Source organism: Achroia grisella, unplaced genomic scaffold (genome assembly GCF_030625045.1).
Source record: "Achroia grisella isolate CSIRO2021 unplaced genomic scaffold, CSIRO_AGI_Agris_v1 utg149, whole genome shotgun sequence".
In the NCBI taxonomy this organism is placed as follows: domain Eukaryota; kingdom Metazoa; phylum Arthropoda; class Insecta; order Lepidoptera; family Pyralidae; genus Achroia; species Achroia grisella.
Window position 1 is genome coordinate 5,155,212 of NW_026712644.1, and position 25,936 is coordinate 5,181,147.

Below are 25,936 nucleotides of genomic sequence, written 5' to 3' on the forward strand. Positions count from 1 at the left end.
CAGGCGTGGCCACTGTCGGTGTGGGGTGTACCTGGTGCTGGTAGAGCTGCAGCGCGGCGGCCGTGAGGGCGGGGTCTGCCAGCAGTCTCGCGGCCAGGCGCGGCCAGAACCCTCGCGGCACGTACGACGCCGCCAGCAGTGTGGGGTGTACCTGGTGCTGGTAGAGCTGCAGCGCGGCGGCCGTGAGGGCGGGGTCTGCCAGCAGTCTCGCGGCCAGGCGCGGCCAGAACCCTCGCGGCACGTACGACGCCGCCAGCAGTGTGGGGTGTACCTGGTGCTGGTAGAGCTGCAGCGCGGCGGCCGTGAGGGCGGGGTCTGCCAGCAGTCTCGCGGCCAGGCGCGGCCAGAACCCTCGCGGCACGTACGACGCCGCCAGCAGTGTGGGGTGTACCTGGTGCTGGTAGAGCTGCAGCGCGGCGGCCGTGAGGGCGGGGTCTGCCAGCAGTCTCGCGGCCAGGCGCGGCCAGAACCCTCGCGGCACGTACGACGCCGCCAGCAGTGTGGGGTGTACCTGGTGCTGGTAGAGCTGCAGCGCGGCGGCCGTGAGGGCGGGGTCTGCCAGCAGTCTCGCGGCCAGGCGCGGCCAGAACCCTCGCGGCACGTACGACGCCGCCAGCAGTGTGGGGTGTACCTGGTGCTGGTAGAGCTGCAGCGCGGCGGCCGTGAGGGCGGGGTCTGCCAGCAGTCTCGCGGCCAGGCGCGGCCAGAACCCTCGCGGCACGTACGACGCCGCCAGCAGTGTGGGGTGTACCTGGTGCTGGTAGAGCTGCAGCGCGGCGGCCGTGAGGGCGGGGTCTGCCAGCAGTCTCGCGGCCAGGCGCGGCCAGAACCCTCGCGGCACGTACGACGCCGCCAGCAGTGTGGGGTGTACCTGGTGCTGGTAGAGCTGCAGCGCGGCGGCCGTGAGGGCGGGGTCTGCCAGCAGTCTCGCGGCCAGGCGCGGCCAGAACCCTCGCGGCACGTACGACGCCGCCAGCAGTGTGGGGTGTACCTGGTGCTGGTAGAGCTGCAGCGCGGCGGCCGTGAGGGCGGGGTCTGCCAGCAGTCTCGCGGCCAGGCGCGGCCAGAACCCTCGCGGCACGTACGACGCCGCCAGCAGCCTCCACAGCGCGCGCGGCGCCTGCGCCACCACCCGCACCGCCGGCTCGTCTGCACCACCCGCCACCGCTCACTCACCATCGTGCGAACGACCGAGGCCGTCGCGGGTTCGATTCCTCGCACGATGCATTTAATTCATTTGCCATGTAAAGCAGGTTATATTTAGAAACTCCAGTTACAAAATTATATATCAACTAACCACTCGTCCCGGCTTCGCACGGGTATACATCATTACATAATATAAAACAAAGTCGCTATCGTTGTCCGTCCCTATGTATGCTTAAATCTTTAAAACTACGCAACGAATTTTGAAGCGGTTTTTTTAATAGATAGAGTGATTCGAGAGGAAGGTTTATATGTATAATACATATACACCCGTGCGAAGCCGGGGCGAGTTGTTAGTGTATTATAACACTAGCCTAGCAGTATAATTATTACACACAGTGAAAGTACCAGGACAACATAAATTCATAGGTTCAGTTTAAAGTAAAAATTTAATAATAAAATTATAGAGTACAAAAAACATCTAACTAAAAAAAATCGCTTAATTTTAGACCTCCAGAATAGCCATATACGAATACCATAGGTATACAAGCGACGGTTACCACTAACCATCAGGCGGGATGTATGTTTGATCATCATCGTCGTGGTACAGAGAGGAAATTATACTGCGATATTACAGTCAAAGTACCAGGACAACATGAACTACTAGATAGTCTAAATCATAAAATATAATAGTGCAATTACAGGATAAGAGATATGACACCTTAGTTCTCTGGAATCACGACGGTTACCACTTACCATCATGCAGGTAAGCGTATTATTTAGTAGGAAATGTACTGCGATACTACAGTCAAAGTACCAGGACAACATGAACTACTAGATAGTGTGAAGTAACACAATAGTGAAATTGCAGGGAACGAAAGCATCTTAGAAGTGCGGAATAGCAACATGTGAATACTATGTACGTAACGTGATAACGTGATATAGTGCTGTTCATGTATATAGACGACGGTTACCACTTACCATCAGACTGGATGTTTGATGGTAAGTGGTACCATCTTCGTTGCACAAAATAGAAAATATACTGCAATACTACAGTCGAAGTACCAGGACAACATGAACTACTAGATAGTCTGAATCATAAAATATAATAGTGCAATTACAGGATAAGAGACATGACATCTTAGTCCTCTGTAATGACGACGGTTACCACTTATCATCATGCAGGTAAGCGTATTGTGTAGTTGGAAATGTACTGCGATACTACAGTCAAAGTACCAGGACAACATGAACTCCTAGATAGTCTGAAGCATAGAATGTGTAATTTACATACTGATGAGCGTGGGCGAGTCCGTGGCCCTGGACTGCAGAGCCCCAGCAGTCCCCACAGCCCCCACGGGCCCCGCAGCCCCCAGCGGCCAGGGGCGGCGCCCTGACGGCCAGGCACGTGACCGCAACGGCAACTACAACATACATTTGTATGGGGAATATTACTTTTTCCCTATTTATTTGTTAGTTTTTTTACTTTTTCTCTATTTACTGCTTGTAGGGATGCACCAATTGCTATATTTACTTCGATCTCTGTACGGTATATCTATACATCTATACATATAAATAAAATTGGAGTATCTGTTTATAATATTGAAATAACCGTTTAATAATTTAATTAAAAAAAGGGTTTTACAGGGTCGAAAGGGGAGATGAAAGCTTGTAGAATAGAATAGAAAATAGAAAATCATTTATTCAAATAAACTTACATTGAAGCACTTTTGAATAGTCATTACATTTTTTAATCTACCGCTCGTTTGGAAAGCTGTCTCATCACAAGAAGAACGAGCAAGAAACTTGCGTGTTGCTCTTTTAAATAATTTTATTATTACTTTACATTTTTAAGTTTAAGTGTGTGAATACAAACCACCAATTAGCACTAATTCAATTAAATACTCAAATAGAAAAAATATAGAATACATAACCAACTGGTTGAACAATTAATAAGAGGAAATCAGTCATAGTGATTAGAGCAGACCAGTCCCTACAAGCAGCACTAGTTCACGAGTATGACGGATGAGCCAGCCATCACTGCGCTCGACCATATTTTAGGGAGCGCAATGACCCGGCCCACCACGCCGCCACAAGTCTGGACATTTTAGTGAGCATGACTACTCAAAACACTAGACCACGTCATAGCTACTCACAATTGCCATCTGATAGTTATAGTATTCACATTTTACATAAGAATGCATGCGGCCATACAAAAACCGCTACGCTTTCATATTTCTAAAATCAATCAATTAAATCAAGAAAGCAATGGGAAAATAAAATTATAACGTTGTATGCTAATAAACTAATTATTTACTTGATATGTTGTCATCTATGAATTCGTCTATCCTGTAATAGGCTTTCTTACATAAAAATTGTTTAATATAAGATTTGAATTGCCTCTCTGTCAGATTTAATGCAGATTCTGGCAGTTTATTATAAAATCTTATATGGAAGTATCGACAATTTACGCGGACGAAGTCGCGGGCACATCTAGTGAACAAATGAAGTAAAACTACAACTACAAACTATAAAAAAAAAAGAAAAAAAAGAAAAAAAAAAAGGGGAAAGGGAAGTGAAAAAGGGAAAAAAAAATTGCCGAATTACGACAAAAAGTGAACTGTGAAATTAAACAATCAATAATTAAACAAAACCTGGACTATAACAAATAGTGAACTTTGAAAATAGTGTTAAAATAAGATTTCATATAATTGTATATGCAGTGTAAGAATTCATAATGTGTATTGTTACATTATGAATTCTTACATTGCACAATGTAATGAAAACTGTGAAATTAGTAGTAGTGTAAGATTTATATAATTGTATATGCATATTGATAAATCTAATCCTCCAAATAAAGATGGGTGACACTGCATGTTGTCAACTCACCCGGCCGGCCAGCGGTGGTTCTGGGCCAGACGGATAAGGTCTGCCTCGGTGTCACTGTTAGGCAAATTGTAACATCTCGGCTGGAGTTGTACAAAAGTGGAAATTAAATAAATATAATAATATTAAAGTAAATTAAAAAAGGCACGGAGACATATTCGGTCTGTGGAAAAATGTATTTGAATATAAAAAAAAAAAAAATTACAACAGTGTATAGGGTGTTACCTGGGGCGCGGGTGGCTCCCGGTCGGGCAGCAGCGGCGGCACGAGCAGCAGACGAGCGTCCCAGCACAGCGCCAGCTCGAACTTGTTCAGCAACGAGGCGGCCAACGAGCACGCCTCCTCGCCGCGGGACAGCAGCGGGGACGCCTTGAACACGTGCGCCAGGTCCTCCACTTTCATTATACCTGGACGACACGGAATATCGCCCCAGTGGCGATTAAGCCAAGTTAAGCTAGCTAAAGCTTGTGATGGGTACTAGACAACTGATACAAATACATAGATATATATATTTTTCGTAAATACATATATATATATATATATATATCTTATATATAAAATTCTCGTGTCACAGTTTTCGTTCCCATACTCCTCCGAAACGGCTTGACCGATTCTCATGACATTTTGTGAGCGTATTGAGTAGGTCTGAGAATTGGCCAACATCTATTTTTCATCCCCCTAAATGTTAGGGGTAGTCCACCCCTAATTTTTTTTTTATTTTAAGGCAAAACAACGTTTGTCGGGACAGCTAGTATTCATATAAATAAATAACCCTGGATAATTGACACAGCCCTATCTAGTATAAAATAAGTAGTAGAAATGCTGGAACAATTTACCACCCCCGATTCAAAATACTATTCAGTTAGTTTCGTCTTTTAAACATCATTTTAAAAAAAATTTACTTAAAGTACAAAAATCTTAAACGTGGCAGATAAATACAGTAGTCATATATACATATATATTGATTAAATAAATAAATATATTCAAGCTATATTATATTACACAAGTCTTTCTATCAACACTTTTTTATACTTATATATTTTTCTTCTATTTATCACACATACTTATAATTCATCCATTTAACTGATTCTTCATTTTAGATATTTAAATTCATCACGAATGCTATTTCTTTTTTCTTTTTTTCAAATGGCTCCACTGAAAATCAGCGCTGTAGTGACACGCTGCGGCACCAGCTGAGTGGAAGCCTTTTCAGCATAGACGATTATTATTATTTAAGTTTTCTTTTTTACTCTGTACTCTTTTTTATGCTGAATAAATGATTATTATCATTGTTATTATAGTAAAGTACCATGATAAGCAGAGCTTGTGTTATGGGTACTAGACAACTGATATAAATACATAGTTTTTTTTTTGTAAATACATCCATATTATATATATAAAACAGCCAGACCGATACAAACAATCATACTTATGAATACAAATGTTTGTGCCGTGCGAGGAATCGAACTCGCGACCATCGGACGTAAAGCGATGTGCCAGACCGCTAGACCACCGAGGTCGTCAACACAACATACATACAATATATAATATATATACTATGATGTATGTATTTGTATGTATGTACATATATACATACCGTTGTTAGCAAACGGGTTGATCTCCCGGACGGTGACGACGTGGGCGAGCACGTCGCACAGCCACTGCGGCCGCACGAAGTACAGCTCCTTCAGGGTCGCGTCGTCGTAGTGCAGCACCACGCCTGCACGCACACACAGGGGGGTCAGGGGGGTCGGGGGGCAGGGGGGGCAGGGGGTCAAGAGTTCGGGGGGGAGGTAGGGAAGGGTCCCCCCTTCACTACCCCCCTATTAGTCATGGTTTACCGAGGCAGACTCTTGGCAATATCGTTCGCGTGTTTGTTTGCAGCTAGCAAAGTACCAGGATAACATACTGAAGAAGGCTTGAAGGTTCAGGGGGTCGGTGGGTCAGGGAGGTCAAGGGGTAGGGACCCCGTTACTATACCTCTATTAGTAATGGTTGAACCGAGGCAGACAATTGGCAATGTCATTCACGTGCTTGTTTGCAGCTAGCAAAGTACCAGGATAACATGATTTTATAGATAATATGACTACTGCGATGAAATTACTGAAGAAGGCTTGAAGGTTCAGGGGGTCGGTGGGTCAGGGAGGTCAAGGGGTAGGGACCCCGTTACTATACCTCTATTAGTAATGGTTGAACTGAGGCAGACAATTGGCAATGTCATTCACGTGCTTGTTTGCAGCTAGCAAAGTACCAGGACAACATGATTTTATAGACAGTTTGACTACTGCAATGAAATTACTGAAGAAGGCTTGAAGGTTCAGGGGGTCGGTGGGTCAGGGAGGTCAAGGAGTAGCGACCCCTTTACTACACCTCTATTAGTAATGGTTGAACCGAGGCAGACAATTGGCAATGTCATTCACGTGCTTGTTTGCAGCTAGCAAAGTACCAGGACAACATGATTTTATAGATAGTATGACTATTGTGGTGAAATTACTAATGAAGGTTTGGGTGTTCAGGAGGTCGGTTAGTGCTATTACCCCCTGGACCCTGATACGAGCTGAACAAAGTGATATAGTACTATTACCCGGGGGGAAAGGGGATTGTTAGTAATGTGAACTGATGAACTCATTGCTAGCAATGTACCATGTCAGGTCGACCTCCACGCGGTTCCCCCTGGAAACCATCGTGTTAAATTCCTGGTGAATTTGTCACGATGGGCTAATTGACCTGACCTCATGTTCATCTTATCATCCTCCACTGGTGCGCCGCCAGCGTAATCCGTTAGCGCAGGCGGGTGCACTATTTCATTATCATCCACAAAAAAAAAAAAAAGTACTATTACCCCCTGGACCCTGATACGAGCTGAAGATCAGTGAGAACCTCGCATCTAAAAGGTACGACTGACTTTATCCCTCACACACTTCCACGTTTCTTCTCAACATTTTTGATAGCAGAGTTTTTCTTAACACTATCTAAATATATATAACTCAAAGGTGACTGACATAGTGATCTATCAACGCACAGCCCAAACCACTGGACGGATTGGGCTGAAATTTGGCATGCAGGTAGATGTTACGACGTAGGCATCCGCTAAGAAAGGATTTTGTTTAATTCAATCCCCAAGGGGCTAAAATAGGGGATGAAAGTTTGTATGAAACTTCGTCAATTTTAAACCGATCGAGCTGAGACTTTGCTTGCATAAAGCTACTATGACGTAGGCACCCGCTAAGAAAGGATTTTGATAAATTCCACCCCTAAAGGGATAAATCGACGCGAGCGAAGCCGCGGGCAAAAGCTAGTTATGTATAGAACACTTTCTACTGTCATGTATGTATGGAGGGCAGGCATGGATATAAAAAAATATTCGTAACCGTAACCGAATCCGAAATAAAAGTTTCGGACAATATCGGATAGAAGCGGAGCGTAATTGAGACACGTTATGTAATCATTATATTAGCTATTTGTATTTTACTTTTGAAATTCATTAAAACATTAATATCCGTAACCGATATTATCCGAAACTAACGGATAATCCGAAATAATTTCATATCCGTGTCCGGTATAATAATCATTCCTATATCCGAAACCTATCCGTATCCGAAATTTCATATCCATAACATCCCTCATGGAGGGTACTGACCGTTCTCGTGTAGGAACATGGTGGCCTGATCCGCATCCGTATCCGCATCCGGTATAATAATCATTCCTATATCCGAAACCTATCCATATCCATAACATCCCTCATGGAGGGTACTGACCGTTCTCGTGTAGGAACATGGTGGCCTGATCCGCATCCGTATCCGCATCCGGTATAATAATCATTCCTATATCCGAAACCTATCCATATCCATAACATCCCTCATGGAGGGTACTGACCGTTCTCGTGTAGGAACATAGTGGCCTGATCCGCATCCGTATCCGCATCCGGTATAATAATCATTCCTATATCCGAAACCTATCCATATCCATAACATCCCTGATGGAGGGTACTGACCGTTCTCGTGTAGGAACATGGTGGCCTGGTGCAGCTCGGCCGCGTCTCGGAACATTCGCAGGTTCTTACTTTGTATATATTGCGTCACCTGTAACATTTTGATGTTGTTAGTATTCCGATCTGATAATAATAATAATCTCAGGACAATTCACACAGCACCATCTAGTCCCAAGTTGAGCTAGCTAAAGCTTGTGTTATGAGTACTAGAGAACTGATAATAATAATAATCTCAGGACAATTCACACAGCGCCATCTAGTCCCAAGTTAAGCTAGCTAAAGCTTGTGTTATGGGTACTAGACAACTGATAATAATAATCTCAGGACAATTCACACAGCGCCATCTAGTCCCAAGTTAAGCTAGCTCAAGCTTGTGTTATAGGTACTAGATAACTGATAATAATAATAATCTCAGGACAATTCACACAGCGCCATCTAGTCCCAAGTTGAGCTAGCTAAAGATTGTGTTATGGGTACTAGACAACTGATAATAATAATAATCTCAGGACAATTCACACAGCGCCATCTATTCCCAAGCTAAGCAGAACTTGTGGTATGGTTACTAGACAACTGATAATAATAATAATCTCAGGACAATTCACACAGCGCCATCTAGTCCCAAGTTAAGCTAGCTAAAGCTTGTGTTATGGGTACTAGAGAACTGATAATAATAATAATCTCAGGACAATTCACACAGCGCCATCTAGTCCCAAGTTAAGCTAGCTAAAGCTTGTGTTATGAGTACTAGAGAACTGATAATAATAATAATCTCAGGACAATTCACACAGCGCCATCTAGTCCCAAGTTAAGCTAGCTAAAGCTTGTGTTATGGGTACTAGAGAACTGATAATAATAATAATCTCAGGACAATTCACACAGCGCCATCTAGTCCCAAGTTGAGCTAGCTAAAGCTTGTGTTATGGATACTAGACAACTGATAATAATAATAATCTCAGGACAATTCACACAGCGCCATCTAGTCCCAAGTTGAGCTAGCTAAAGATTGTGTTATGGGTACTAGACAACTGATAATAATAATAATCTCAGGACAATTCACACAGCGCCATCTATTCCCAAGCTAAGCAGAACTTGTGGTATGGTTACTAGACAACTGATAATAATAATAATCTCAGGACAATTCACACAGCGCTATCTAGTCCCAAGTTAAGCTAGCTAAAGCTTGTGTTATGGGTACTAGAGAACTGATAATAATAATAATCTCAGGACAATTCACACAGCGCCATCTAGTCCCAAGTTAAGCTAGCTAAAGCTTGTGTTATGGGTACTAGACAACTGATAATAATAATCTCAGGACAATTCACACAGCGCCATCTAGTCCCAAGTTAAGCTAGCTAAAGCTTGTGTTATGGGTACTAGAGAACTGATAATAATAATAATCTCAGGACAATTCACACAGCGCCATCTAGTCCCAAGTTAAGCTAGCTAAAGCTTGTGTTATGGGTACTAGACAACTGATAATAATAAACTCAGGACAATTCACACAGCACCATCTAGTCCCAAGTTGAGCCAGCTAAAGCTTGTGTTATGGGTACTAGACAACTGATAATAATAATCTCGGGACAATTCACACAGCGCCATCTAGTCCCAAGTTAAGCTAGCTAAAGCTTGTGTTATGGGTACTAGATAACTGATAATAATAATCTCAGGACAATTCACACAGCGCCATCTAGTCCCGAGCTAAGCAGAACTTGTGGTATGGTTACTAGACAACTGATAATAATAATAATCTCAGGACAATTCACACAGCGCTATCTAGTCCCAAGTTAAGCTAGCTAAAGCTTGTGTTATGGGTACTAGAGAACTGATAATAATAATAATCTCAGGACAATTCACACAGCGCCATCTAGTCCCAAGTTAAGCTAGCTAAAGCTTGTGTTATGGGTACTAGACAACTGATAATAATAATAATCTCAGGACAATTCACACAGCGCCATCTAGTCCCAAGTTAAGCTAGCTAAAGCTTGTGTTATGGGTACTAGACAACTGATAATAATAATCTCAGGACAATTCACACAGCGCCATCTAGTCCCAAGTTAAGCTAGCTAAAGCTTGTGTTATGGGTACTAGACAACTGATAATAATAATCTCAGGACAATTCACACAGCGCCATCTAGTCCCAAGCTAAACAGAACTTGTGGTATGGTTACTATACAACTGATATAAATTCTTCATTATTTCATTATAAACTAACTACTCGCCCCGGCTTAGCCCGGGTGTACATGTATTATACATATAAACCATCCTCTTGAATGACTCGTATCTATTTAAAAAAACCACTTCTAAATCCGTTGCGTAGTTTTAAAGATTTAAGCATACATAGGGACAGACAGCGACAGCGACTTTGTTTTATACTATGTAATGATACATACATAATATACATATAAAACACCCAAATCGTTACAAACAAAGTACTAATTCCAAATGTTTGTATCGTGCGAGGTATCGAACCCGCGACCATTAGAACTAAAGCAGTATACTGAACCGCTAGTCAACGAGGATATCATCATTACATAGTATAAAACAAAGTCGCTGTCGCTGTCTGTCTCTATGTATGCTTAAATCTTTAAAACTACGCAACGGATTTTGAAGCGGTTTTTTTAATAGATAGAGTGATTCAAGAGGAAGGTTTATATGTATAATACATGTACACCCGTGCGAAGCCGGGGTGAGTAGCTAGTAATAATAATAAAAAAAAACATAAAATCAATCCCCAAATATGGTACTAGTTGCTGCCAGGGCCAAGGGACCTCGAGGCCCCAACCTGCATTCTCCTAGGAACATGCGGAGTCTCCGGTTCAGTTCAGAGTACCGTAGTTCTGGAGCCGCATGCTTGTTTTCCACCATTGTGGTATAAAAAAAAGTGAGATGGTCACCAGCCGACGGTAGTCGTCGTGTCGGAGCACGGGCTGCGTGAGGTCTGCCGCCACCGCCGTCACCGCCTCCTCCAGCGCCAGGTACGTGGCCGGCACGCGCTGCAGCAGCAACGGCTCTTTGCTGCCTGCGTCATACTCGGGCACGTCACGTCATACATCACACGGAACGTACTGTTACTTCACAATAATATTCTAGTTTATAGAATTACGTGCTATTTTATTTATTTATTTAAATTTTAATGCACAAACCTACATACCTGCATATATAAATAAAATTGGAATGTCTGTTTGTTTGTTATATTGAAATAACCGTACACTCTACACGAGGGGTATAGATTTTGTCACACTCTGTAGATAGCCACACTATGACATGTGGTTTCATAATTATTACATAGTAAACAAAGTCTGTCTGTCTGTCCGTCCCTATGTATGCTTAAATCTTTAAAACTACGCAACGGATTTTGAAGATGTTTTTCGTGCGAGGAATCGAACCCACGATCATTAGTACTAAAGCGGTATACTGAACCGCTAGTCAACGAGGATATCATCATTACATACATAGTATAAAACAAAGTCGCTGTCGCTGTCTGTTTCTATGTATGCTTAAATCTTTAAAACTACGCAACGGATTTTGAAGATGTTTTTTTTAATAGATAGAGTGATTCAAGAGGAAGGTTTATATATATAATACATGTACACCCGTGCGAAGCCGGGGTGAGTAGCTAGTAAATTAGCGAGTGAGTAAGTGAGTGAATTATTGAGTGAATGAGTAACGAATGAAGAATCAAATGAGTCAGGAATGATGGAACTAGTAAACGTATGTATTATAAGCTATTTATAAATAGGTAATATATAAATAGTTAACTATCTATGACTCTATTCCTGTGAGAAGACTAAGAAGATACTGACCTGGCGGCTTAACGCTGAACGCGACCGAGTAGATGATGTCAGCCAGCAGCCGGATGTTGTGGCGGGTGCTGCACGACACCTGTCACACCTCATCACGTTATCACATCATCACAAAATAATCGTTGTTAAGTAATCTAAGATATGTCAACTGTACCGGGTCTGTACTGGGCCGGATCATTGGGCTCCCTAAAATATGGTCGAGCGCAGTGATGGCTGGCTCATCCGTCATACTCGTGAACGAGTGCTGCTTGTAGGGACTGATCTGCTCTAATCACTATGACTGATTTCCTCTTATTAATTGTTTAACCAGTTGGTTATATATTCAATTAATTTTTCTATTTGAGTATTTAATTGAATTAGTGCTACTTATTGGTTTGTATTCACACACTTAAACTTAAAAATGTAAAGTAATAATAAAATTATTTAAAAGAGCAACACGCGAGTTTCTTGCTCGTTCTTCTTGTGATGAGACAGCTTTCCGAACGAGCGGTAGATTAAAGTAAATAAGTAATGACTATTCAAAAGTGCTTCAATGTAAGTTTATTCGAATAAATGATTTTCTATTCTATTCTATTCTATATGTACTAGTAAAAGTATGTATTATAATAAAATAACAACTATATAGCATTAACTTAACTATGTCTCTAACACAATTCACTTTAGCATTTAAAATACAACCAGCACATCCTGTGCTCAAACACTGAATGCCGCGGCTTACAAAAACCCTCCCTTTGTCCCTCCAAATGTTTGTACTGTGCGAGGAATCGAACCCACGACCATCGTCGTCAGTGTGTCAGTGACTCAAATGAGTGAGTGAGTGGTACCTCCAGCGAGTCCAGTACGCGTGGCAGTCCCAACTTGTCAGCGTCAGGGGCGCCCATCACCGTCGACCGGATGAGGCGCTGCAGACGCTCCGGGCACTCGCCTTCCGGCAACGGCCACTGGTATAAAACACTTAGTTTATATGGACCACACTGACCACACACCTGATGGTAAGTGGTCACCGTCGCCTATATACATGATCAGCAACGGAAATCAGCGACTATTCATATGTTGCTAATCCGGAGTTCTAAGATTTCACCATCAAATTTATCCTTCAGACTATCTAGTAGTTCATGTCGTCCTGGTACTTTGACTGTAGTATCACAGTACATTTTCTACTTTGTATGAGAATTGCATTAAGCCATACATCCTGCCTGATGATCAGTGGTAACCATCGCCTATATATACTATATAAACAGTACCACAGACATCACGTTATCATGTGACGCACGTGATATTCATATCTTGATATCACGGAGTTTTGTTACGATATCTTCCTTGTAATTTCACTAACACATTTTATGCTTCAGACCATCTGGTAGTTCATGTTGTCCTGGTACTTTGACTGTAATATTGCAGTACATTTTCTACTTTGTGGATAGAAATCAAGCATACATCCTGCCTGATGGTAAGTGGTAACCGTCGTCTATATACATGAACAGTACCATAAACATCACGTTATCATAAGACGCACATGATATTCATATCTTGCTATCACGGAGTTCTAAGTTTTGTTACACATTCGTACCTTGTAATTTAACTAGAACATTTTATGATTCAGACTATCTACGAGTAGTAGTTCATGTTGTTCTGGTACTTTGACGGTAGTATCGTAGTACATTTTCTACTTTGTGGATTGCAATCAAGCATACATCCTGCCTGATGGTAAGTGGTAACCATCGTCTATATTCAACTATATTACATTTTATACTTCAGACTATCTAGTAGTTCATGTTGTCCTGGTACTTTGACTATAGTATCGCAACACATTTCCTACTTTCTACAACGAAAATGGCATCAAGCATACATCCTGCCTGATGGTAAGTGGTCACATCGTCACTCGTGATATATGTGTCCATTTTACTACTAAGATGTCACGCCTCTTATCCTGTATTTTCACTGCCGTATTAAACTGTCTGTAAGTTCATGTTGTCCTGGTACTTTCATTGTTATATTGCTGTATAAGAATAAGCTTTCATTGCCATTCACACCTTATGGTAAGTGGTAACCGTCGTACTTGCGAACATCACGTTATCATGTGAGGCCCGTGATACAACTCAATAATTTCCTTATATATTAAATTATCTATAGGTTTATGATGTCCTGGTACTTTCATTGTTATAGTGCATATATCATGCTTGATGGTACTCACGTGTTGCCATTACAGTCTAAGATGTCAGTACTAAGATGTCACGCCTCTTATCCTGTAATGTCACTGCCTAATCTGCACCCTACAATCCAAATTAAGCTTAGAAAATAAGCTTTTTCGCAGCTTAAATAAGTGAGATTGAGGTATTCAAAGATGACAATTTAGTCTCCTTCAATACTATGGGACACAGTCACCTAGATACATAAAATAATAATTGCAATTAATAATGTCTAGTAAGACAAATTCAATATTGTCTACTAGGCACTGCTGTATCTAAACTGTGTCACCCCACCTTACATTTTCCTACTTTTATTTAGTATATAAGATCATTATTTTTATGTACACATGGTCAGTTTATTATCATCTGTAATATACATCGTCTCGACCAGAAACATCGTATTATTCACCCGCAACAGTGGTGACCCCGACGTGATCTGCCCGACGTGATCTGGCCGACGTGGTCGAGACGATACCTGGGAAAACGACGAGATCCAACAAGAGATCTCTGTCTGACGGCATCCTGCGCACCACCAACGATTGCACATTTCCACCGGCTTCCCAGAAGCGGGTCTCACCGGCTCGGAAATTCAAGAGGCATAAAAGTCGTTGGCAATACTGCGCAACAAGGATCCTGCCGTGCTACTGACCCCCAGTAAACACAACTGCCTGCTGGATATAATCTCTGGACGAAAAATTGAAACTGGAAAAATAAAGCAAAAATGCTGTCTACAAAAGTACAGCCAACAGTCACCGCCGACGTCATTGCACACCTGTCGTCACTAATTGCGACACTGCGATCAGAAATTGCTGATATACGCGAAAAGCGCTCGCCACACACAAACAGACGCAGCAACTACCGATCTAGGTCAAATTCGCACCTACGGTCATTGCATAGTCAGAAAAATGACTATTATTTTATATTATATCATCGCAAATATAAAGAAAAGGCATACAAATGTGACATGCCGCGCTCCTATAGACAACCGTCGGAAAACTAGATTCGACGCAGAATAAGACGGAACGCTGTGCTGTTCATCCGTCTAACCGCCTAGCTATAACCGACTCTAACAGTGGCTATAGAATTTTGGTGGACACCGGAGCAAAAATCTCGATGAATAAAAAACAAGCACAGACCAAAGAGAGCGCTAGCGAATTCAAACTATTCGCCGCAAACAATGAATATGAGCAAATGCGAGTTCTTCACAAATGAGTTAGATTTTCTTGGTTATCATATAACGAGCCAAGGGATGAAACCAACGCAAGAAAAATGGCAAGCAATCGACGAGTACCCTAAACCCACGACAGTCGAAGATTTACGTCGTTATTTGGGTATAATGAATTTTTATTGTTACTAAAGTGCATATCTTAAATTTTACAGTTAACTTTTATAATTTTTTTGTGTGTAATATATATATTTTTTTCTCTCAAGGGGGGAATATCTATGGGACACAGTCACCTAGATACATAAAATAATAATTGCAATTAATAATGTCTAGTAAGACAAATTCAATATTGTCTACTAGGCACTGCTGTATCTAAACTGTGTCACCCCACCTTACATTTTCCTACTTTTATTTAGTATATAAGATCATTATTTTTATGTACACATGGTCAGTTTATTATCATCTGTAATATACATCGTCTCGACCAGCAACATCTTATTATCACCCGCAACAAATACCATTATCAATAACCACCCCAATTTGATAAACTTTAAATTAAATAAATAACAAATATATTAAATTAACTCTTACATTGGCTACTTGATCGTAATGTGTGGCGACCATGATGACGGGTGCACCCGGGGCGCGCGCTTGTATAGATCTGTGAACATACAAATATAGACTTTATTATTCGCAAGATTCAGTGTGACAGCCTCGATGATCTAGTGGTTTAGCACACCGCTTTACTATCCGATGGTCGCGGGTTCGATTCCTCGCACGGTACAAATATTTGTATTGATGAGTATGATTCTTTGCATCGGTCTGGGTGTTTTCTATGTATATTATATATGTATTTACAAAAAAAATGTATCCATGTATTTATATCAGTTGTTTAGTACGCATAACACAAGCTCTGCTTAGCTTGGGACTAGATGGCGCTGTGTTAATTGTTCTGAAATATTATATTATTATTAATTTCGTTTGAACTGATTATATGTCACAATTTGAAATGTGATGACTTGAATGTCTGTACATGCGACTGCATCCGCGTGGAGTTTAACTTTATTTATCTAAAATAAAGGTAGCCAAAGTTACTCCTCCTTACATCAGCTGTTAATAAAAGTTCCGTTAAAATCGGTCCAACCATTTCAGAGATTAGCCTGATCAAACAGACAGACAGACAGATAAAAATGGTAAAAAATGTTATTTTGGTATATGTAATCGTACCGTATTTGTATTCATATGCATGTAGTAAAAAACTGTTATTTCAATATTACAAACAGACACTACAATTTTATTTATATGTATCGATGACATACTGACATACTGAGAATGAAAGAAAATATTGTATCAAATGAATTATTTTAATTACCATCTAAAAGTATATATGAGCCCCTCCCCCCACGGTCGCGACAGGTAGACCCACCCTTCTCCCCTCTTCCCTTGTCATCCCCACTCCCCTCCGTGCAGCGCCATATGCACAGGAACAGCGATCGCCCCCCTGCCCCCCTCTAACCTGCCAGCCCTCGGCCGTCGGTGCAGCGTCCCACGCACAGCGACCAATAGAGACCTTGCCCCATCGTCCCCCCCCCCCCCCCCCCCCCCCCCCCCCCCTCACCTGAGCCAGTGCAGCGCGGCGGCGAGCCCCCGGCGACCGTCGGTGCAGCGCCACACGCACAAGTACAGCGACCGTTTCGACAGGAAGTACTGGTGCGTTGCGTAGTACCTGATACACAGATGAACCTACATCAGTAACGGTCTTCAAGTCATAGATAAGGTGCGTCGCGTAGTACCTGACACACAGACGAACCTACATCAACAATGATCTATAAGTCGTAGCTAATGTGGCCAATTTCGTGGTCCTTCGAGCCGGATCAAAACAAAAGTCATTCAACGAGCCTGGGAGCGTTGTAATTATGCAGTTATGACCTTGGTAAGGCCAGACAGACAGACAGAATTACTGTCGCATTTAAAATATTATAGTTAGGATTATTTTATATGTATACTGGCTGTACCCGTGACTTCGTCCGCGTGGAATTTAACTTTATTTTTCTAAAATAAAAGTAGCCTAAGTTACTCCTTACTACATCAGCTACCTGCCAATAAAAGTCCCGTCAAAATCGGTCCAACAATTTCAGACATTAGCTGGAAAAAACAGACAGACAAAAATTGTAAAAAATATTATTTTGATGTATGTACCGTATTTATATTCATATGCATGTAGTAAAAAACGGTTATTTCAATATTACAAACAGACACTCCAATTTTATTTATATGTATAGATATGTTAGTCCTTAAGACGTACACAATACGGTCCAATATTGTATTATATAATATAAAAAATATATTGTAATTATAGAACGTATATCTCACTCCTGTTGACCACCGAAGTCCCACGTGCGGAAGGTAACAGGCCCACGCGTGGACCGCTGCTTCTCGTACGTCCACGTGCCGATGTCCACGCCCACCGTCGACATGTTCCGGCGGGACGACTTGTTGCCCATACGCTTTGCCCAGTGCTGGACAAAGAATGCTTAGTGAATTTACAATACTACGATATCGCAACGAGATATCACTGTTTGAAACAAAATCTTTAAATAGCCGTTCAAGTATGACGTAAGCAGATTTATTACAATTATTTACCCCCATCCCGCTTGTCATTGAAACAAAATCTTTAAATAGCCGTTCAAGTATGACGTAAGCAGATTTATTACAATTATTTACCCCCATCCCGCTTGTCATTGAAACAAAATCTTTAAATAGCCGTTCAAGTATGACGTAAGCAGATTTATTACAATTATTTACCCCCATCCCGCTTGTCAGTGAAACAAAATCTTTAAATAGCCGTTCAAGTATGACGTAAGCAGATTTATTACAATTATTTACCCCCATCCCGCTTGTCATTGAAACAAAATCTTTAAATAGCCGTTCAAGTATGACGTAAGCAGATTTATTACAATTATTTTTTTTATCAAGTTATCAGAGCAATACATTTTTATACAACATGAAGTGCTCTGCGTGCCTACAGGTTTTAAAGAAACAAGAGATTATGATCGTTTGCTCTTCTACTCTGTGTAAGCAGTCCTTTCACACAGCATGTACAAACGCTGAACGTCTCAGACAGGATGAATTAAAAACATGGGTCTGTCCTGACTGTTGTGCCAGAATGAGGAGAGGTGGAGATAATTCCCAAACTCCAGTGCGCTCCACGCCAGAGAACGTCACCATACGAAAAAAGGGTCAATTACACATAGAGAACCACAGTCTGGAACTTCCGAGAGCAGAGCCTGATTCTGAAATATTGCATTCTTTATCTTCGGAAATTAGTCTCCTAAGGCAGAATATGTCTGAGATGTGGAGCAGTATTAAGGAGCGTTTTGATGATCTAAGCAATAAATTATCAAATTATGACGGACGATTGCGTACTCTTGAATCACAGGCTTGTGAAAATGCTGCTTTAAAAGCCACTATTACTACCCTACAAAATCAATTGAGCTACCAGACACAACTTTCGCTAAGGAAAGAAGTGGAAATAGCTGGCCTTGTTGAAAATCGAAATGAGAACCCTGTACACCTGACTTTAACCACAGCCTTAAAACTAGGTATGGATCTACAAGAGGAGGATCTAGATCATGTAGCACGAGCCGGGGCCGAGCGGCAAAGTAAAGATAATAATCCGACACAGTCAGCTCCTCGTCCTCTCGTAGTGTCTTTCGTTCGCCGATCCAAACGTGATGAGTTCTTAGAACGTTCAAGAAGTCGTCGTCCTCTCAAATCCAAGGATATATTAGTGGAGGGTTCTGATACGACGGTTTATATCAATGAACGACTAACGTTTAATAATCGTCGCTTATTTCGGGACACCAGGCTATTTGCAAAAAAACACGGCTTCAAACACTGCTGGGTACGAAGTGGTAACATTTTTCTTCGGAAGGGGGACTACAGAGATGGATACCCTGCTATTAAAATACAGTCCGAAAATGATCTCGAACGCGCACTTCCTACAACTGGTAAAAATCAGTCCAGCTTACAGGGAGAATCGTCGGTCATTATATCTTAATCAGCCCAGCTCACTGTTTCAGTTATTCTCTTTTTATTGTTTTCAAAAGTCATATACTTTGTCTTGTATTAATATTTTTGAATGTATAGTTTTGTTCGTCTTGATTATGTTATTTGATATTGTATGCGTACTGTATTACACTCTCATTTTTACCACACACACATACACTGTTCACACTTTATTTCACAGTGTCCTTGGCGGACTTTTTAGTTTCACACATTATTTGGAAGTAAATAGTTCATTTTCTTATTACGTGGGTGTTGCATTTGGTATGTTCTTAGCTATGGCTTACTGCAAGCATAATTTGGAACCCTTTCTCTTTACTATTTTTCCATGGCATCCCTGAATTTACTTGAAGAAATTGATAACTCTTTTAAAGTAAAATGCCATACTATACCATTACCGGAAGAATGCACCCGAGTAATTTGTAAATATAATCTGAAAATCTTAAATTTAAACATAAGAAGCCTTCATAAAAATTTTGATAGTTTTTTGGTTGTTTTTAAAAGAATGAATATTGACTTTGATGTCATAGTCCTTACAGAGTGTTGGTTAAATGAAAATTCCACTGTAAACCAAATTAAAGGTTACACGTCTTTCAACTCAAAAAAGTACATAAATAAATCAGGCGGTATAACGGTTTTTGTTAAGGATAAATGGTCATACATTTCCTCGGAACTGGAGGTAGAGGACGCTAATTGTGTTGTGATCGAGGCTCCAAATTGTTTTCAAGTAGTAGCAGCTTACAGGTCTCCAAGTTTCCAAAACCCTAGTCGTTTTATTTATTCCCTTGGCTCAGTTTTGAAAAAACTTACTTACAATCCATTTCTAATCTTTACAGGGGACCTAAACATAGATATATTAAGCCCAGAAACAGATACCAATTATGTTTCCGAATACTTAAATGTACTTGCTGAATTTGGGCTTACATCGAGCATTGATATAGCTACTCGCCAAAAAACTTGTCTGGATCATATTTTTGTACCAATTAAGAGCAGGGCAGAATCTATAGTTTGTTCCTCTGATATAACTGATCATGAAATCACCATGGCAGGAATTACGTTAACGCATCAAAAACAAAATGCTCAGACACGTTCAAGGATTAGAGTAGACTATGAATCGCTGCATTCTGATCTTCATTTGATAAATTGGCATTCTTTGATGAACACAAATGATATTGAGAAGGCAGTATCTCTCTTCTCCTCCACAGTCGTGGATGCTTTATCGAGGCACTCTAAGATTGTGAAAGTTAGTCGCTCCAAATTTAATATCGAACCTTGGATGACTCCTGGACTTATGAGGTGTTCTAAACATCGTGATAAGTTACACAGCAATTTGCGTAAAGATCCCAACAATAGCGTAAAAAAACTAATTTATTCACGGTACAGAAATTTTTATATTAACTTACTAAGGAAACTTAAAGCTGATTATTATAACAAGTTGATAAGCCAAAATAAGGATGCTCCAAAAAAACTATGGAATACTATTAGGCACATTACTCATAACACTGCAACTGTCTCGTTACCCGAAGAGCTAATTAGGACTAGAAACAATATTAAAGAGTCTCTCAATTATTGTAACACCTGCCTCTCTTCCACAGGTAGTAACCTCGCAAATAAAATTTTGACTAGATTAAATGAAACACAGGACTCAATCGCCAGTAAAGTACACTACACTAATTCACCTAAAAACTCTTTTTTTATGGAACCTACCGATTCTCATGAAGTGCTGTGTTTAATAAAATCTCTTAAATCAGGAAACACCTCTGGTTTTGATGGTCTGAATAATAGTATTTTGAAGAATATTGGACATCTTATAGCTGAACCGTTAGCCTCAATATTTAATCTGAGTATATCGTCAGGGACTTTCCCGCAGGTCTGGAAAACGGCTGTGGTGATTCCCATATATAAAGCAGGTAGCAAAGACGACCCGACTAACTACCGTCCAATATCACTTTTGCCAGCTTTTTCGAAACTTTTAGAACGCATCATCTATAAGCGGCTAGTTAAATTCCTCAATCAAAACAGCCTTCTAAATGACAAACAGTTTGGATTTCGTCAGGGAAAGTCCACTGAAGATGCTGTAATCATTCTAATGGATGCTGTTGTTGATCACCTCGATGAGGGTAGGTGTTGCATAGGTGTTTTTCTGGACCTTGCTAAGGCATTTGACACTGTTTCTACACCTATACTCCTCAAAAAGCTGGAGTGTGTTGGAATACGTGGCTTGCCACTAAACTGGTTTGAGAGTTATTTGTCGCATAGAAATCAATGTATCAAGATTGGTGATCATATAAGTGATCCTATACATGTATCTTTTGGGGTTCCCCAAGGGAGCATTCTGGGTCCAATCTTATTTACTATATATATTAATGATCTTCTAAATCTCCCGCTCCAAAGCTGTAACGCAATCTGTTACGCAGATGATACTGCTCTCATATTCCATGGCCCAACTTGGCAGGAAACGCAGTACATGGCTGAATGTGGTCTTCGACAAGTGTCTGAGTGGCTGGACTATAATCTCCTAACATTAAACGCGTCTAAGACCCAGTATTTGTGTTTCCATAAAACAGCTGTATCTCGCCCACCTTCAAGTAAGTTCAATATTAAAATACACAAAAACTGTCTATCGCCTAATGGTACTTCCAACGCTTACTGTAATTGTGACATTATCAACAGGGTGGTCTCGCTGAGGTATCTTGGAATTGAACTGGACGAAAATTTAAATTTCAAGAAACATATATCAATTACCGCAAAAAGAGTTAGAAAATTAATGTACACAATGAAATTATTGAGAGTCATTTCAGACAACACTACTCTGAAATTGGTATACTTAGCGTTATGTCAGTCTTTAATAAATTATTGTCTACTAGCCTGGGGAGGTATTACGAAGTCCAATTTAATTCCCTTAGAAAGAGCTCAACGAGCTGTTCTGAAGGTTTCTCTAAAAAAACCGCGACTATTCGACACGATGCAATTGTATAAAGAGGCTGAGGTCCTGAGCGTGCGCAAATTGTTTGTAATGCGAGTTACTGTATACATGCACAAATATGTGAAGAGTCTACCAACATACAAAGATATATTAAAGAAGAGAATCTATAAAGCTCCTGTGTCTAAGGCTAAAACATCATTTGCTCAACGTCACAAAAAAATTCTCTTTCCACACATATACAATCAAATTTGCAAACTAATTGATATGAAACACTCTCAGTTATCAGGTTTAAAAACACTCCTCAACAGTATACTGATGTCCTGGACATATGAGGACACTGAGAAAATACTAAAACCCGTAATATAAATTTAGACAATTCTGAAATATTCTAATGATTCTATATGAATTTACAACACTTCCAAATAACATTCTTACTCACTCAAACACACACACACACACACACACATTCACACGTACACACATACACACACACACTCGCCGACTAACAAATACATATCTGTAATTTTTATTATTGTATTCTTTGTTTATTTTATTTTATTTTTTGTCATATATTACTAGTATTAATATTATATAAACACTAAATTTTTATATGCACTCTGATCGCCGTACCAATGTAACGTTAACTGTCAAACCTGCTTTGATTTCCACGATACAGGCATTGCCTAGTGTGGGGTCATAGTTACAATGTTATTTAAGTTATATTTTATGAAATAAATGTTATTCTATTCATTCTATTCTATTCATTCTATTCTATTCATTTACCCCCATCCCGCTTGTCATTGAAACAAAATCTTTAAACAGCCGTTCAAGTATGACGTAAGCAGATTTATTACAATTATTTACCCCCATCCCGCTTGTCATTGACACAAAATCTTTAAATACCCGTGCAAGTATGACGTAAGCAGATTTATTACAATTATTTACCCCCATCCCGCTTGTCATTGAAACAAAATCTTTAAATAGCCGTTCAAGTATTACGTAAGCAGATTTATTACAATTATTTACCCCCATCCCGCTTGTCAGTGAAACAAAATCTTTAAATAGCCGTTCAAGTATGACGTAAGCAGATTTATTACAATTATTTACCCCCATCCCGCTTGTCATTGAAACAAAATCTTTAAATAGCCGTTCAAGTATGACGTAAGCAGATTTATTACAATTATTTACCCCCATCCCGCTTGTCATTGAAACAAAATCTTTAAACAGCCGTTCAAGTATGACGTAAGCAGATTTATTACAATTATTTACCCCCATCCCGCTTGTCATTGACACAAAATCTTTAAATACCCGTGCAAGTATGACGTAAGCAGATTTATTACAATTATTTACCCCCATCCCGCTTGTCATTGAAACAAAATCTTTAAATAGCCGTTCAAGTATGACGTAAGCAGATTTATTACAATTATTTACCCCCATCCCGCTTGTCATTGACACAAAATCTTTAAATACCCGTGCAAGTATGACGTAAGCAGATTTATTACAATTATTTACCCCCATCCCGCTTGTCATTGAAACAAAATCTTTAAATAGCCGTTCAAGTATGACGTAAGCAGATTTATTACAATTATTTACCCCCATCCCCCTTGTCATTGACACAAAATCTTTAAATACCCGTGCAAGTATGACGTAAGCAGATTTATTACAATTATTTACCCCCCATCCGTCAGTAAAAGTAAGCAAAGCACTCACCCCCAAAATGGCGTCCTATGAACAGTGACTCGGACAAAAAAGGTATTATACGAGCAGCCCTTGAAAGAAATAGACGTGCCATGAGTAGGTTCCCATTACTTTGGGGCCGTTCAAATATTACATAAACAGATTTATTACAATTATTTACCCCCCATCCCCCTTCAGCAAAAGTAAGCAAAGCTCTTACCCCCTCCCCCTATGCTTACGTAAACATTTTTCAATTAATGTATTGTTTTTTAGCAAAGACAATGCGAGGGTTGCCATTTGTGTAATAAAGTAAATAACTACCTATGACGTCATTATCATTTAGATTCCCCTACCCCTCATACCATCCAAAATAAACGAAGCAATGAACCCTCCCCTTCAAAGTTCTTACATAATACTTGAACGGCTCCATACAATAGTGTTCTGGAGGATTTATGATGAAGATAAACGACCTCGGTTGTCTAGCGATCTAGCACACCGCTTTACGACCGATGGTCGCGGGTTCGATTCCTAGCACGGCACAAATATTTGTATTCATGAGTATGATTGTTTGTATCGGTCTGGGTGTTTTCTATGTATAATATGTATGTATTTGCAAAACAATAACTATTTATATGTATCAGTTATCTACTACCCATAACACAAGCTTTAGCTAGCTTAACTTGGGTCTAGATGGCGCTGTGTGAATTGTCCTGAGATTATTATTATTATTGGATTATATTAGGAAGGGGATTGTTAGTAATGTGGACTAATAGCCCCATTACTAGCATTATGCTGAGTTGTGGCCCACATTGACTCCGTTTTTTAATGTGTAAATTATTCTTGTATTTCTTATGTTATTACTGTAAAAACGAGTTAATAAAAAAATTCTATTCTATTCTATTCAATGTACCATGCCAGGTCGACCTCCACGCGGTTCCCCCTGGAAACCATCGTGATAAATTTCCGGTGAATTTGTCACGATGTGCTAACTGACCTGACCTCATGTTCATCTTATCCTCCACTGGTGCCCCGCCAGCGTAAACCGTTAGCGCAGGCGGGTGCACCATTCCATTAACATCCTCTAAAAAAAAATACCGTCTTACGATGGTCGCTTTCATCCCCTATTTAAAGGGGGTAATAAAACCTAAAGGGGGTAACCCTTGAGGGTAACATTTTTACAAACTTTGAATATCATATTTATTTATATTTATCAACAGCATAAAAATTAAGTTTGAAGCTTCTAGTTTTAAAAATGACGATATTTCCATATAAACTTTTATCTAAATATTTACCCTTAATATACGAGTCACTGTTCATAGGCCGCCATCTTGTTCCCCACTACTCAAAAAAACCGGAAGTTATAATCATATATATATAAAATTCTCGTGTCACAGTTTTCGTTCCCATACTCCTCCGAAACGGCTTGATCGATTCTCATGAAATTTTGTGAGCGTATTGAGTAGGTCTGAGAATCGGCTACTATCTACTTTTCATACCTCTAAGTGACACCCCTAACATTTAGGGAAGGGTTTTTTATGTATTGGACAATTTTTTTATAACGTGGTATTAAAAGTACATACAACCTTAAATTTTCACCCTTCTGTCACCAACCCCTATTTTTTAATAACGATTTTACGTTTGTGGGGTCAGCTAGTAATCTATATTACAGATTGTGTGTACAATCGTTTCACACAGTTCTTCCCCCTCCGAGCGATCCCCCGTCTAATTCCAATGGGGATCGATATTACGACGGCCTGAGCCGAGGTTCGAACCCCTAGCGGTGCCCTCACACTAAAGTCGTATCTGTCAGGCGGGAGTTGGCCTCCAGTCGCTCCAAGTCCTTTGGTTTGGAGTGCCATCTGCACTCGTCTATCGTCCGGTGAAGCTGTAAAGGCCAGCTGCGGCCAGCATTAGAGTAGACCGAAAAAAATCATCTCACCTCAGTTGGTTTCCTTCTGTGCTGGATGGCGGACTCTTGTCTCAAACACTCCAACAGACTTGTTTTGCCGATTCCCTGAAAAATAACATATACATTGCATACTAGCTGTGCCGGCGGCATCACACGTATGAAATATATAATATTTGATATTTATT

At 40.5% G+C, this 25,936-nt stretch overlaps 1 protein-coding gene across 1 annotated transcript in view; it reads right to left on the bottom strand.

The window, feature by feature from the left end:
* The window catches only part of LOC131840848 (leucine-rich repeat serine/threonine-protein kinase 1), a 94,372-nt gene that overhangs the window by 29,829 nt on the left and 38,607 nt on the right, over window positions 1-25,936 (bottom strand). The window contains exons 27-38 of the mRNA XM_059189042.1: window positions 25,782-25,856; window positions 17,548-17,693; window positions 16,793-16,900; window positions 15,766-15,835; window positions 12,645-12,761; window positions 11,821-11,899; window positions 10,912-11,036; window positions 8,021-8,108; window positions 5,624-5,746; window positions 4,252-4,433; window positions 2,435-2,564; window positions 992-1,149 (exon numbers count right to left, since the gene is read on the bottom strand). Of these exons, the coding sequence (XP_059045025.1) occupies window positions 992-1,149; window positions 2,435-2,564; window positions 4,252-4,433; window positions 5,624-5,746; window positions 8,021-8,108; window positions 10,912-11,036; window positions 11,821-11,899; window positions 12,645-12,761; window positions 15,766-15,835; window positions 16,793-16,900; window positions 17,548-17,693; window positions 25,782-25,856 (1,401 nt within the window). The remainder of the gene's footprint in view (window positions 1-991; window positions 1,150-2,434; window positions 2,565-4,251; window positions 4,434-5,623; window positions 5,747-8,020; window positions 8,109-10,911; window positions 11,037-11,820; window positions 11,900-12,644; window positions 12,762-15,765; window positions 15,836-16,792; window positions 16,901-17,547; window positions 17,694-25,781; window positions 25,857-25,936) is intronic.